The sequence below is a fragment of the Ranitomeya variabilis genome, chromosome 4 (genome assembly GCF_051348905.1).
Source record: "Ranitomeya variabilis isolate aRanVar5 chromosome 4, aRanVar5.hap1, whole genome shotgun sequence".
Taxonomy (NCBI): Eukaryota; Metazoa; Chordata; class Amphibia; order Anura; family Dendrobatidae; genus Ranitomeya; species Ranitomeya variabilis.
This window is the reverse complement of record NC_135235.1, coordinates 66,513,973-66,529,721: the sequence shown is the minus strand read 5'-3', so window position 1 is coordinate 66,529,721 and position 15,749 is coordinate 66,513,973. Positions and strand designations below refer to the sequence as shown.

The following is a 15,749-nucleotide window of genomic DNA, read 5'->3' as shown; positions in this document are numbered from 1 at the left end:
CTCCCTCTGGCTGCTTGTCAGTAGAGGCTGTTGCTTGTTGCTTAGCAACCATTGTTGCAGGCCTAGGAAACAGCAGTGCTGCAATATCCAGGGATTTGATCGGCGAGTTAGGGTCATTTCATTAGGTTATCACATTGGCTGATATTAAGAAAATGTGTTAAATTTACTGAAAACCCCTTTGAAAATCTATTAGTGTTTTTTTTTGTTTTTTTATAAATTACGTAGAACATTTCTGTAGGATGCATTCAAAATTTCTAATACATAATACAAAATCCTTAGTCTGTAGCAATTTTTCAGATTTCTTGCAATCTGTTTGCCATAAAATCCAAGTTGTTTTTTTTTTTAATGAATCTGTACTATTTATTGTTCATTTCCACTTCCTACTAGAACTAATAACAGTTAATCGGTGGGGAACCAGGTGTCCAACATGCACCAATTATAGGTCATCAATCTTAAATACCCTCGCAGCCCCTTTAAAGGGAATCTGTTACCAGGTTTTTGCTACCTCATCTGAAAGTTGCATGATGTAGGCAAAGAGACTGTGAATTGAGTGATGTGTCACTTACCGTAGTTTGACTGTTATGACACAGTTTGAGTTTTTAGGTGTAGCAGAGCTCAGAAAGCTAACCTTGGCCACACCAGGCTCTGTATGGACATTGTCTACAGACAGTGAGCTGCTTATCACAGGAAGGGTGGAGTCGAGCTAGTAAGTGTGTGCCGGCTCATCACCAAGTGATAAAACCTTCATTGTAAGTAAGCAGCACACAGCTTGAAAGTGACATGGTTAAAATAATTTTTTAAACCCTACCTCATGCTGTGTTCATATTACATAGAAAAAACCTGCTGACAGATTGCCTTTAAGTTAATTTTCAAGGAAGGCCGATATCTCTCAGAAATTGTATATAACTGAAAATCTGTTTAATCAAGGAAAAGGGTCAGAGTTATTTCTACAAAGGAAAAGGGTCAGAGTTATTTCTACAAAGGAAAAGGGTCAGAGTTATTTCTACAAAGGAAAAGGGTCAGAGTTATTTCTACAAGCTCTGCTAAGAGGAATGAGATAGTTGATATTTCTCCCACAAATCTAATGAGGGTGAATTTATCCTTGGATTCCTATTTCTAGAGCAGAGAAGACAAATATGTCTTACTATTTGCCACATGGTTGGTACTTCACGAGCTTTTAATCAATGGCTACTGGCATGTCCTTGTTCATTGGGATTGGCTGACCATTTGTTTTGTTTGAGTGTCTGCCGAAAGAATTATTTTGGGGCCGGAAGGGGAGACAAGGATTGGAGATTTTGCAGTCCGAGTTGTCTGGCCCAGCAACAGTTTACCATACTTCCTTCTTCATAACGAGAACACGTGTGCTCGGCTGAAGCCGGCGTGTATGTCACGTCCTGTTCTCATTATGTTAGAGCCACATGGTCAAGGCTCTCAGGGATTCTGCCTGATCTCCCTTTTAAAAAAACGGTATTAGGTTGTGTCCCCATCGGAACCTTTCATTGAGTCACTTTGTACTCAGTCTGGCCCCCTTTCTGGCGGTGTCTGTCTTTTTAGGCTGACTCCGGTAGTTTATCAGGCTGTTGTGTCCACCTAAAAGGCCATGGTCATGCGTTGAGTATTTGGTCAGTATTTTACATCAGTATTTGTAAGCCAAAACCAGGAGTGGAACAATCAGAGGAAACATAGGATAGAAACATGTCGCCACTTCTGTATTTATCACCCACTCCTGGTTTTGGCTTACAAATACTGATGTAAAATACTGAACGTGTGAACGTAGCCTTAAAAAGACTGACACTGCTGGATAATTATAGTATATTTTTTTCTGTCAGAGCAAGTACAAATTTCATTTTTCAAGGGTTCATCCAGAACACCCAATCAAGTCATGAATGTGTGGCTTGAACATAGTGCGAACAGGGTCAAGACCTGGCCATAAACATTAGATGGCTGTTGGCCATTGATTGTCCGACAGCCATCTAACCTGATTCCTCCAAAAACACGAGTGCTCGTTTGGCCAAGTGCTGCTGTTTTCTCTATGAGAAAACCGCCAACTGACGCATCGGCTGGCAGCATGTCTCAGGGAGAACAATGCGTTCGGCGTTCCACAGTCTGCCATGCCTGATCAGCATCTCTCCAGACCATCATAGAGTAGACATACAGCACTCCACCAATCTTGTGGTGCACGGATAGGGTCCCAACTCTCAACCCTAATTAATATATAAAAAGTAGGAATCTAGAGAGAGTGTAGTTATTTGTTTATATAGCACCATCGGTTCCATGGTGCTGTACATTAGTAGTTGTGACATCAGTCGCTAGAAGAGATATGCAACCAAGCATATCTCTTCTGGTGATGGATATCCCATCTCCCGACATTCCCCATATACATTAGACCATCGGCCAAACCCATCGATATTGATAGGTTCCACCAACATACCGTAAGTCTAATAGTGTGTGTAGGGCGAGATGACCGTCAGCCAAACAAGCGTTCTTCTGACAACTGTCTAATGCATGTGGACAGACTGATGAAATCGATTTAATCTTTATGGAATAAATCGCCTGAAATACTTAGTTGACTCTTTTATTCACCACTGAAAGGAAATATCTGATTAAATAAGAAACCTGTTTGCCGAACAGACGTTCAGGTTTAAGGTGGAACAAAGATTTCTAAAATTTGTAGTACAAGGCACTGTAAGATAAGGGCACAGCTATTTTAAAGGTTTTTTTTAGGGTTTGTATTTGAACCATGACACATTTTAATGAGCTGACAACTGGTAATACAAGTTCGTCTAACTTTTAAAATACCACGGGCTACGTATGTTCTAACTAGACTGACCTGGGAGCTAAAGTTGTATGAATGTATTTCATCTTGAAAGCATTTCTTATCCCATTATGTACATATACACCTGTTTTATAATTTGCTGTTCTGTAAAGGGGTTTCCAGTGAAAAGTAGTTATTACTTATTGAATGGGTCCCACACTTATCTGACGAATGGGGTACCTTATTTCCCCATTAGGATGTAGCGGCAGTACGCGAACATCGCTCCATTCATTTTCTATATGGGGCTACTGGATAAAGCTGAACGCAGTGCTCAGCATTCCAATAGAGAATGAATGGAGCGCCGATCCAGCATGCCCATGACCACTCCATTCTACCAGGGACAATGGTGCCATGTTCTGTCTATTGGTGGGGGATCCAGCTATAGGTGACCACCTATCCAGGGGATAAGCTTCTATTCACCGGACAGCCCCATCTAAATGTAATATTTTGTGAGATACTACACCATGTAATACATTTTTTTCTACTTTCTATAATACCCTGCATTGTAACCACATAAGATTTAATAGAATCTTATTATTAATATCTGCATTTTATTCTTCCGCAGAACTTTCTGATGCAAAATGGTTTAGCGATAATGTGAAGAATTACAGCACTTTACTCCTGGAGGATGAAAATGGGATTCTGTACGTTGGCGCCAGAGGTGCCATCTTCTCGCTCAATTCAAGCGATATTTCTCAGAGGTCCCGGAGAACAGTAAGTGTTTTTTTACTTTTCACTATTATGGATATATTGTATGAGTTCCCAAATTGCAGGGATAATCCTTAGATTTAAAGCCTGTTAAGACATTAGTTTTTACATGCTATTGCACAATTGATGGTATAATTGCTGATGAAAGTGTCCAACGCCCAATCCCTCATTTGAGTGGATCGCGAGAACAGGCTTCCTGAGTCCCCCATTCGCATAGGTGTCAATTTAGCTCGCATGCTGCTGATCCGGGTTGCTTTATACTCGCCTACATTTAAAAAGAATGTCTCAAATATTTAATTTTTTACTTTAATATTTAAATGCAAGTCTTGAAGAGTTTTTTTCTTTTGTTTTTTTTAATGTTGTGATTATTTTATTTTTTTAAATACTTTCCTCTGAGCGGACTCATTAGAGACACACTTTCTTCCTGTATTGTAAGAACAGAAGGAATACAGACCCTTACGGAGCCAAAGGAGTTGCAAGAGTAATACATACTAAATCTTCTCTTTGTATTAAGTATTTCTCCTTCTTTTGCTTCATTGTCCTATTTTTTTTCTAATTGTAGAACTAAGTGCAGCAGGAGCCTCCCCCATTTTTGGTGTTTACAAAAAAGGGAGGAGGCTCCTGCTGCAGCTAGTCCTGCTGAAGTTATTAAAACACACAGTTTTCTAAGCCACAACCCCTTACAGCTTCACTCTCTGAAAATGTGGTCGATCAGCTGGAATTCACTTCTGGGTTCTCACACTTTTTACTTTTAATAATTAATTTTGAGATTTAGGGTTACTTGTAAAGATCTCCGGCGATACATTAGAGCGGTCATTAACGTTCTTACCCTTTTTATTGATAGTGAGAACTCTTTTCATTCAGTCTCCGTCTATACTGCAAAGTTGACATGTCAACTACAGAAACCAAAAAGTTTCAGCTTGCTTGGGAGACGTCTGCCAAAGTGGAATATTTTTTAAAAAACATGCATTTGGACAGATACAAAAATATGAGAAAACACCAACATAAGTAAAATTAAAAAAAAAATATTTTTTTATAAAAAATCTAATTTAAATGGAAAGTGGAAACCTGTTTTAAGGTTTCCTGAATGGCAATAAGGTTGGGAATCAATAATATAATGAAGCTTTTCTGTGCTTCATATACAATCTCTGCCTCCTTAAAGCTTTTTTCACATGTATTCAAGGGTGGTGCTTGTACGTATGCAAAGAAAATTGAGTGTTGAAATTTGAGCGACAAGGGAAAAGGAAAGTACAGTCCTTTTAATATTTTTCTTCTTTAAGTAGGTGTATGAGTCATGACCACACATTAACAGAAGTATCAGGACTGTTGTCAGCTAGATATGTTTTCTATGATTGCGTTAATGACAAGGTCGAACCCCTTTGTGACTAAGCAGGTGATAGTAGGGCACTCCTTGTAGCCTAAGGGCAGATGGAAAACGGCTTTTGATTTTCCTTTGCCAAGTTAAACACGTTGACAACAAATGACTCACGGCATCGGAGTCCGACTCGTCTACTTGTTGCTTTTATTGAAACCATTATTTCTAAGACCTCTCGTGTTTTGTGACTGCAGATCTTCCCGTTACTAACCACTATGAGGACACACACGGTCCAAATTCTTTATCCTGTGACTCATGATGGAATCGACTCGAGTGTGAATTGGTTACTTGCTGCAAGGAGCAGGGATTAAAGTGAAGAAATTTATGATGTTGTTTGGTCATTACATTGTAGATATGATCAGTTCAAATAAAACCCAACTAGGAAGGACCATTTGTACAGGGTTTGTCTAGGATTAGAAAAAATATTTTTTTTTCCCCCCTCCATTCTCATCCATTTGTTGCATTTAGTATTGCAGCTCAGCTCTCATTACTTGAATGGGAAGCCAACATTATTTACAACCGGATCCTCCTCAGAAATCCAAGGCTGACACGTGGAGTTATGCCACACAAGAGCAGTTAAATGTGTTTTGTCTCCAATTCATTGGAACTAATCTGCCTGCTTTTACATTGAGTTTGCAAGAATGAGTTCAATAATGTGGAAATGAGGTTGATGGAATCCCCTTCACATCAATAGGATGCAAAATGTATCAGGATTTGAAATTACTCCCTATGTATTAGATAGGTGATAAGTAGTGATGAGCGAGCGTGCTCGGATTAGGTATTATCTGAGCATGCTTGGGTGCTAACGGAGTGACTTTGGCGTGCTCTTATAGCATGTTCAAGTCCCTGCACCTGCATGTCTCATGGCTGATAGACAGCTGCAACACATGCAGGGATTGCTTAACAAATTAACAAACAGGCAATCCCTGCATGTTTTGCAGCTGTCGAACAGCCGTGAGACATGCAGGCGCGAGGGCTCGAACATATTTTTTGAGCACGCCGAAGTCACTCGGTTAGCACCCGAGCATGCTCAGATAAGACGTTATCCGAGCATGATCGCTCATCACTAGTGATGACTTCCTGATCACTGGAGGTCTCACTGCTGGGACTCCCATCTATCTTGTCAACAAGGCTCTGAAGAGACCCCTCCAAATGGAGTGGAGGTCCTGCATGGGCACCCTTGTTCCAGAGATAGCCATGTGCAGCACTGAGAGTGCCAGCAGTCAGACCCAAGCAATCAGGCTATTCCTGATCTATAATACTTTCACACTAGCGTCGCAATGCGACGTGCCGACGTACCGTCGCATACTGTGAAAAAAAAACACAACGGGGGCAGCGGATGCAGTTTTACAACGCATCCGCTGCCCCATTGTGATGTCTGGGGAGGCGATGGCGGAGTTCCGGCCACGCATGCGCGGTCGGAAATGGCGGACACGACGCACAAAAAAAGTTACATGTAACTTTTTTTGTGCCGACGGTCCGCCACAACACAACGCATCCGTCGCACGACGGATGCAACGTGTGGCAATGCGTCACTAATGCAAGTGTATGGAGAAAAAACACATCCTGCAGGCAATTTTGCAGGATGCGTTTTTTCCTCCAAAACGACGCATTGCGACGTGCGTCGTACGACGCTAGTGTGAAAGCAGCCTAAGGGTATGTTTCCGCGGTCAGTAAATGCTGCGGGTTGGAGTCTGTGTGCATCCGCAGCGTCCAACACGCAGCAGCCAGATGTTACATCATAGTGGATGGGATTTCAAGAAATCCCATCTCCACTATGCGTGCAGCGGCACCCGCGGCTTCCCTGCGTATACGGACATGTGGCGCGTCTTTCCAGACTGCAGCATGTCTGTTTATCTTGCGGAGACGCTCGGTCTCTGCAAGATAAATATCACCAGTCCAATGTATTGGGTCTGGTGATTCTGCACGGTTTAATGAACGCATGCGGAATCACGTGCGTTCTGAAGCCGGCATCGCTTTAGACGGAGTGGACATGTGCTGCATCCAAAGCGCTGCCTGATACTGACCGTGGGAACAATACCCTAAGGGGTAACTTACTGTAATTACTTTGTACAAACCCTTTAATTACTTCATTTACAGACTGTTAGTCTGGTGGACTGCGGACTCCCTGGATAAAATTGGTTGTTTGATTGGCAGTGGGGCTCTGCTTGCCAACTGTGGTCGGTAAAATCAGCAGTTTCCTGGGTGGTCTCGGGAGACAATTCTTCAGATCATCAGAGTTGGGGGAATCTTTGTAATACAAGTCTTGTGTTGACCTTGCAACATTTACTGAGTGCCTGCCAGACCCACCAGCAAGTCCTCTTGTTTAGTGAATGCCCCTGTGTACAGAAATGCCTGTTCTATAACATAAGGGCCCCAACACGCGGGAGAGGTTCTGGTTCCGGCCTTTGGGGAGCATTTCATGACAATCTACATGACCCCCTTCATCATCTCCTCCTCATTAGCTCCAACACTGCTGAATTAGAGGCTGTTAATAGACCTTCTGCCAAAACTTCTTTTTGGGAGTTGTAAAAAAGATGTGTATGCATTGATCCGATGGCAGCAGATGCACATTACAGCGTGGAATAAACCTTTATAGCGATGTACAAGCTGCTTTCTCGTAGCAAGATCAGAAATGCCGTGAAATGTCGAACAGGCGAGTGTCGTATTATCTAAAGCATAAAAAATGTAATATTCTAGATTTTTTCTTGTTGACTATTACCACGCTGGCACCCGATCTAGATGCTGCTGCTAGCACCACATGGTTAATGGTGATGTGATGAAGATATATGTAGGTGCCGCGATATTATGGAACAATGCAGAGTACAAGCCAAGAGATCCAGACATGTGCATAATGTATACCTGGCACAAATATTTGCCTTTTTTTTTTTTTTGCTACATACCTTAGATGCATATACAGTACAGACCAAAAGTTTGGACACACCTTCTCATTTAAAGATTTTTCTGTATTTTCATGACTGTGAAAATTGTACATTCACACTGAAGGCATCAAAACTATGAATTAACACATGTGGAATTATATATTTAATTTCAGTTGTTTCACACTTTTTTATGTCTTATATTCTAGGTTCTTCAAACTAGCCACCTTTTGCTTTGATGACTGCTTTGCACACTCTTGGCATTCTCTTGATGAGCTTCAAGAGGTAGTCACCGGGAATGGTTTTCTCTTCACAGGTGTGCTCTGTCCGGTTTAATAAGTGGGATTTCTTGCCTTATAAATGGGGTTGGGACCATCAGTTGTGTTGTGCAGAAGTCTGGTGGATACACAGCTGATAGTCCTACTGAATAGACTGTTAGAATTTGTATTATGGCAAGAAAAAAGCAGCTAAATAAAGAAAAACGAGTGGCCATCATTACTTTAAGAAATGAAGGTCAGTCAGTGCGAAAAGTTGGGAAAACTTTGAAAGTGTCCCCAAATGCAGTGGCAAAAACCATCAAGCGCTACAAAGAAACTGGTTCACATGAGGACCGCCCCAGGAAAGGAAGACCAAGAGTCACCTCTGCTTCTGAGGAGAACTTTATCTGAGTCAGCAGCCTCAGAAATTGCAGGTTAACAGCAGCTCAGATTAGAGACCAGGTCAATGCTACACAGAGTTCTAGCAGCAGACACATCTCTACAACAACTGTTAAGAGGAGACTTTGTGCAGCTGGCCTTCATGGTAAAATAGCTGCTAGGAAACCACTGCTAAGGACAGACAACAAGTAGAAGAGACTTGTTTGGGCTAAAGAACACAAGGAATGGACATTAGACCAGTGGAAATCTGTGCTTTGGTCTGATGAGTCCATATTTGAGATCTTTGGTTCCAACCACCGTGTCTTTGTGCGATGCAGAAAAGGTGAACGGATGGACTCTACATGCCTTGTTCCCACCGTGAAGCATGGAGGAGGAGGTGTGGTGGTGCTTTGCTGGTGACACTGTTGGGGATTTATTCAAAATTGAAGGCATATTGAACAGCATGGCTACCACAGCATCTTGCAGCAGCATGCTATTCCATCCGGTTTGCGTTTAGTTGGACCATCATTTATTTATCAACAGGACAATGACCCAAATACACCTCCAGGCTGTGTAAGGGCTATTTGACCAAGAAGGAGAGTGATGGGGTGCAACGCCAGATGACCTGGCCTCCACAGCCACCAGACCTGAACCCAATCGAGATGGTTTGGGGTGAGCTGGACTGCAGAGTGAAGGCAAAAGGGCCAACAAGTGCTAAGCACCTCTGGGAACTCCTTCAAGATTGTTGGAAGACCATTCCCGGTGACTACCTCTTGAAGCTCATCAAGAGAATGCCAAGAGTGTGCAAAGCAGTCATCAAAGCAAAAGGTGGCTACTTTGAAGAACTTAGAATATAAGACATGTTTTCAGTTGTTTCACACTTGTTTGTTAAGTATATAATTCCACATGTGTTAATTCATAGTTTTGATGCCTTCAGTGTGAATGTACAATGTTCATAGTCATGAAAATACAGAAAAAGCTTTAAATGAGAAGGTGTGTCCAAAATTTTCGTCTGTACTGTACCTCAAATACACATCTTGCTAACTTTAATCACTGAGCTGACTGATATTTTGAGGGATATTAGGCAGCATGACCATATATTTAAGCACCAATATCTGATTCCCAGGCAAGGACACATTTTGCTTTTCTTGACGCTGCTGCATTGGCCATGCCCTCCTCATCCAAGAGGGAGAATGTCTTATCTCATGGTGAATAAGCCACCAGCCACAACAATTTATCTCTCTATTTATTTTAGATTCACTGGGAAGTTAATGTGGATGAGACCAAGGCGTGTCAGGACAAAGGCCGAAACAATCAGGTAAAAAGGGCAATCGTGAACCAGTGGAGAAAGAAAGGTGGCAAAGTAGTGATTGCTCACATACTAACCTTTGTATTGATAACTTAGGAACATTTCATTTGCGCCCTATCTTTGCCTTCGCTCCACCAGGAGCCACTCATATGGGTGAGGCTTTTGTTTATATCTTCTTGTTTTGGATGAGGATGTCACAAATTTTCCAGAGTTGTTTCTCAAAAATCTGAATCTACATGATGTGTACACTGCACATAGAGATCTGGCACAGGAGGGTGAGAGGCCTGCTCCACGCGGCTCAGGAGGGTGAGAGGCCTGCTCCACGCGGCTCAGGAGGGTGAGAGGCCTGCTCCACGCGGCGCAGAAGGGGGAGAGGCCTGCTCCACGCGGCGCAGGAGGGGGAGAGGCCTGCGCGGCGCAGGAGGGGGAGAGGCCTGCTCCGCGCGGCGCAGGAGGGGGAGAGGCCTGCTCCGCGTGGCACAGGAGGGAGGGGGAGAGGCCTGCTCCACACGGCTCAGGAGGGGGGGAAGCCTGCTCCACGCGGCGCAGGAGGGGGAGAGGCCTGCTCCACGCGGCGCAGGAAGGGAGCTTGCTTTGCATTGTACAGCCAACACCCAAGTTTAACTGCCATTGGAGCTGGCTATGTTCACTCAATTTTAACCTCTTAGATGCTGCTATTTGTGAAATGAGCATTGTTATCCCGTTTGATGCCCATTGCCCCACCCTACATGTCATGGTAGCTTGGGGGGGGGGGGGCTATTGAAGGCCACGTGTCTTGTCTGTACACTTACAGTGCACTGTAATAATACAGTATTGCATTGTTTTGTACAAGTGATTGCAGGTTAACGTTCCCTATGGGGACTAATTATAATTATACAAAATGTAAAAAAAAGCAAAAAAAACCCTTATATTTTAATATATATAAAAGTTCATATCCCCTTTTTTCCAGAACACTTTTTTTTTTAATTTAACATTTAGTAGCACTGCATTCATAACTGTGCTGACTAATAAAGCAGAATATTTATCCCACATGGTGTGTATCAATATGGGAAAAAATATATTACAATTTCTAATGACTTTGTTTCCTAAAATAAGAATGTGATGAAAAGAAATCAAAAAGTCATACCATAAAATGGTAATGGTAAAAAACGAAAGCTCATAAAGCAAAAAACTAATCCTGATAGAAATCTATCTACCAAAAGTTGAAGAGGAAAAATTGAAAGTGTAGAAGGGCGTACTGAGATTCTGTTACCCAAGGGCCCTTCCTAAACCTCCGACTTTTTCCAGTCCCATTCCTTGGACGGACATATCCAAGAGATTTCCTCTTCTTTTTCTACATGCCTGGATGGATTCAGAATACAGGCTGCCATATATAGTGATACTTTTGATTCCTGACAGGTTGCAATCTAGCCACAACCCAGCGCGGTGTTACATAATCACTGCGATCATTCCAATTATAGCGTTTTATTAGAGTTGCTATTTTTATATTTCCCTAAAATGTTATGGAAAGTGGCACCAGGCCGGAGCTTGTTATTAATCATTACGAGGATAATGAAGCCTATTGTTTAGGTTGTAGCTGAATGTCCGTGTAACGAGCATTGTCTGTTCTCGTTATCGCTGTGCAATCTCTCTGCATTTATAGAATATCCTAAAGAAGCTCTAGTCCTGCCAAATTCAGTCTACAAGCCAGATACTGTTTAACAAAAGATTAGTTTGTCTCCTCACCAGCAGAATTTAGTGCTCTTGTGTTAGAACATAATAATTTCCTTTTTTTCCTTTCCCGGCAGACGGAGTGTTTCAACCATATAAGGCTTTTGCAGAGGTTTAATGAAACCCACCTGTATGTCTGCGGGACGCACGCCTTTTCCCCTCTTTGCTGCTACATTGTAAGTACCAACACTGTTTATTTAATCTACTGTCCATTTCCTCAATGATCTGAATTGTTATTTGCATAATGAAGCAATTAATAGAATTATTCGCATTGGTTTTGTTAAGTTTTTAAAGGGGTTGTCTCACCAGGATAATCCTTTCCATATGTCCTTTTAGGGACCCTCAGAGCAGAGCATTACCAACAAAGAGCGGATTTCTCTAGCTCCCGTGGACTTGTCCGATCCGTTTTTCAATTAGCCATTTATTTTAACTTTTGGCATGTAATACTCTATTTTTCCTGAAGGGGCAGTATTTTTCCTGAAGGGGCAGTGTTTGGTAGGCCATAACTTATCCTGGAGATAATAGCTGATCACTAGAAGGTTTCTGAAGTTGGATCATGGATATAATTTCATGGTTCCGCACTTGATCGTTGGTAGCAGAGTTGTATGCAGTGACCAGAAACTACATGCTGCAAGTGGAAACGGGCTGTTCACGTGTAATATGCTAAATATATATACGGTGATATACATATATACGTTAATACTTTGCTGATGAGAAGAGAAAAAATGCTTCTGTTACCACCACAGGAAGGAACCCTGCTGGTGACCACTGGGGAGACAGGAAACTGCTGTGACCACTGGGGAGAAAGGAAAACGCTGACTTTGCAAGGGAGAGGAGACAAATGCCGTGACTATTGTGGATAGGAAAACATCGCTGTAATCACTAACTGCTTTGATTGCTGTGAAGAAGAATGAACCATAAAATTTATCAAAATTTTGCTGTGTCATGTGGCAGTAGAGAGGAAGATCTGAGTATTTGAGCAACTGAGATGGGGAGAGAGGAACACGAAGTGCAGAGTTCCTAAAGTAATGAATCTAAGGGATATATTACAGAAGTTCATATTAGAATTTATATATCTTCAGTTTGTGCAATACTTAAAAGACGATCCGTCACTTGCTAAAAACAATTTGAGTTAGATATAACTTATAAAAAATCCTTGAGTTCTCCTGATTCTGCCAATGTTTTCCGTTTTCTGCCGCATCACTCCATTGCAGAGATATTCACAATTGTTTCTTCTGAAGCACACTCTGAAATTTCTGCTTTATAGCCCAACTGGGTGTTTCTTCAGAGTCTTCACTGGGGCATGCTCTTTCACCCCTGACACTACCAACCACAGCTTCTGAGACTGATAGACTGCTAGATTAGCTGCTGAGTGGTGAATGTCTGCATCTGGGAGAGAGGAGTGAAAATGCACGCTCCCAGTTGGACCGCAAAGCAAAGATATCTCATAATGCGCTACATAATGAAATAAGTGAATATCTCTGCATTGGATCAACACAGCTCAAAATGGAAACCAGGAGCAAAATCAGGGGAGCTCAATGATTTTTTTACAAAGTACTTAATGCTATTTCTTTTAGCAAGTCACAGGTCCTCTTTAAAGCCCCTTCTCGACAAATAGGTACGTCTTAGGTCGTGTTCCTGTGTTTGATACAGGCTCCAGCTCTGAGCACGCATCTTTCCCGGCACATGACAGCTGGTTTGATCAGCTGTCATGTACCTCGAACAGCTGCGGGTGGAATCTCGATGAGAATTTCTCATTATGAACTACCACAGTTCAGCCCTGCTGGGAAAGCAGCCTCAGTGACTGGTGGTAACCTTGATGAGGTCACCATTAGTCACTGATGCTGCTCTCGCAGCAGCTCATTCATCAGTGGTTCTCAGCCTGGATGGTCGCATCTTTGCACCGTTCAGGTTGAAAACTTTTTATCCCCAGACATGGATTACAGTGCGAGACAGAACGTTGGACTGGTTAAAGCTATTGTTGTTTTTTATTTTTGTTTTTTTATGTGTGTTATTTTTTAATAAAATGGAAAAGTGTGTTTTTGTTTTGATTTCAAATAAAAGACTTTATACTTGCCGTGTCTTTATTTACAATACAACTATAGAATTAGTAATGGATAGGTGTATTATAGATGCCTCTCCATTACTAACCCGTGGGCTTGATGTCACCAGACAATACAAAGGGGACATCAACCCCACAAATATGAAACGCATTTTCCACTGCTACAGGGCAAGTGGGAAGAGCCAGGCAGAGAGTCAGAATTGGCGCATCTAATAGATGTGCCTTTTTTGGATGGCTGTAGGCTGCCGTTTTTAGGTTGTTGGGTGGGGACAATATCCATGGCCCCTTACCAGCCTAAGAATACCAGCCCCCAGCTGTCTGCTTTAGCAAGTCTGGCTGTCAAAAATGGGGGTGACCCCAAGCCCTCTATTCTTGATAACCAGCCTTGTTAACTCTGACAGCTGTGGGTTGCAGTTCACAGCTGTAAGTTTTTTGCCTGGCTGGTTATCAAAAATACAGGGGAACCCACTCCGGGTTTTTTATTTATTTATAGCGCGTGATCTCACTGTTATTAGCGGCAGCAGGTGTAGGTTGATAGGAGTAATAGTCTCATCAGCCGCGCGCCTGCTCTGTTATCACTTGAATATAACTCTCATCATTCTCCCCTGCTCGCTCTGATCACCGGCAGCACAGAGGAGAATGATGAGAGCAGTCATCAGCACCCGGCGCCGGGGAACAACGCTAACTGTACTGTTGCTTCCCAGGCGCTGGTGCGTTTCACACTGATAACCCACAGATGTCATCCTTGTGCATGTGTGCGGGATGTTTTAAGACCCGTGCTTCTGTTAAAAAACTAACGTGTCAACGTGTTTTGTCCGGTGACACACTGTCCGTGGAAACACACTGACACTTGCACAGACCCATTCACTTATATGTGTCTACTTGTATAACTGTCTCTAGTACGTGTGAAACTGTCACCACACCTACCGGACACGCTGACGTCTGAAAGAGGCCAACAAAGAGATATTGCTACAAGTGGACAAGCCCTGTTACAAATGTTATATTTTAAGGGAGTACAATAGAGTTCAAAGCGGGGTAGCAAGTTGTATTTATGGTAAGGGTGACTTGTGAAATACCTCAAGGTTGACAAAGTACTCAGGGGTCTTTGAGAATAGTCAAAGATTCTTCACAGAAACCTTTTAGTAATCTGTTTTTTAGCAGGTTTTGAAAATATATCTCGAGGCATGCAGACATCATTGCACTTTGAAGTCTCTCCAAATATTTGTTGTCTGTGGGATGGAAGAGCATAGGGGTCAATGAGAGTCGTATATACGTATACCTGTGCTGTATAGCGAGCAGATGACATCTTGTAGCGGTTTAGTCTATTTAACCTTATCATAGTATAGAGGATTAGGTGTGTGACATTACTAATTTAGCCGTGAGCCGTGTCGCGCTGAATGGAATATCCCGGTTTTATTCATCTTTGCCGTTTTATGCAAAGATTTATGTTTGATGTCCCTTGAAGGAAAGAAGTATTGTCGGTTCTTTATATTATTCAGTTTGATTACTTGTTTACAACAGAACTTTGAAACCCCCGCTTCGTCTGAAATTACACAGCCAGTTGACTTATTTAATTGGGAATTCTGGGAGGGACTCTTAAAAGGGATCTGTCACCAGATTGGAGCAACATTAGCATTTTCATTAAGTATTCAAATGTCAGTTAGGCCGGTTTCACATTTGCGGTTGTGTCCGCAGCGTTTGTACCGCATATATCCGCATGCGTTGTGTATTCCTATATTTAACATTAGGGACGCATGCGTTTTTGTTTGTTCGCGTTTTGCCGCTTTGTTTTGGCGCGGAAATGCAACATGTAGTAATTTTTAGAGGCGTCAATTTGCCGCCTGGAAACGCATGCGGTCCATTGCGTAAGTTTTGCGACAAAAAAACGCATTGCTGTCTATGTAAACGCATGCGTTTACAAGCACACGCATTTGCTTGCATTTGTAAACGCATGCGTTGAACCAGAGAAAAACATGTCTAGACACTAATTAGCCCCCCCCCCCCCCCCCCCCACATACAAGGTGATAAAGGGAGGGAGTGAGCATTGCCAGGTCACTACACAGCAGACTGGGAAGCAGACCACACAGCGGAAAGCACCTTGGAGGAAACAAGATTTTAAACAATGTGAGTATATCAAAGCCAATGCCTGTATTTTCTATTTTCTGTCTCTACATGTCCTAATATCTTCCATTTCTTTTTTTCTGCATGCATCAGAATGTCTTCTTCTTCTTCTGATGAGGATCAAACACCTGGGCC

The 15,749-nt window shown here is 42.4% G+C and overlaps 1 protein-coding gene across 1 annotated transcript in view; it reads left to right on the top strand.

Moving 5' to 3' along the window:
* The window catches only part of SEMA4G (semaphorin 4G), a 228,030-nt gene that overhangs the window by 131,239 nt on the left and 81,042 nt on the right, over positions 1 to 15,749 (top strand). Inside the window, exons 3-5 of the mRNA XM_077258634.1 lie at positions 3,381 to 3,529; positions 9,668 to 9,730; positions 11,509 to 11,607. Coding sequence (XP_077114749.1) covers positions 3,381 to 3,529; positions 9,668 to 9,730; positions 11,509 to 11,607 — 311 coding nt within the window. The remainder of the gene's footprint in view (positions 1 to 3,380; positions 3,530 to 9,667; positions 9,731 to 11,508; positions 11,608 to 15,749) is intronic.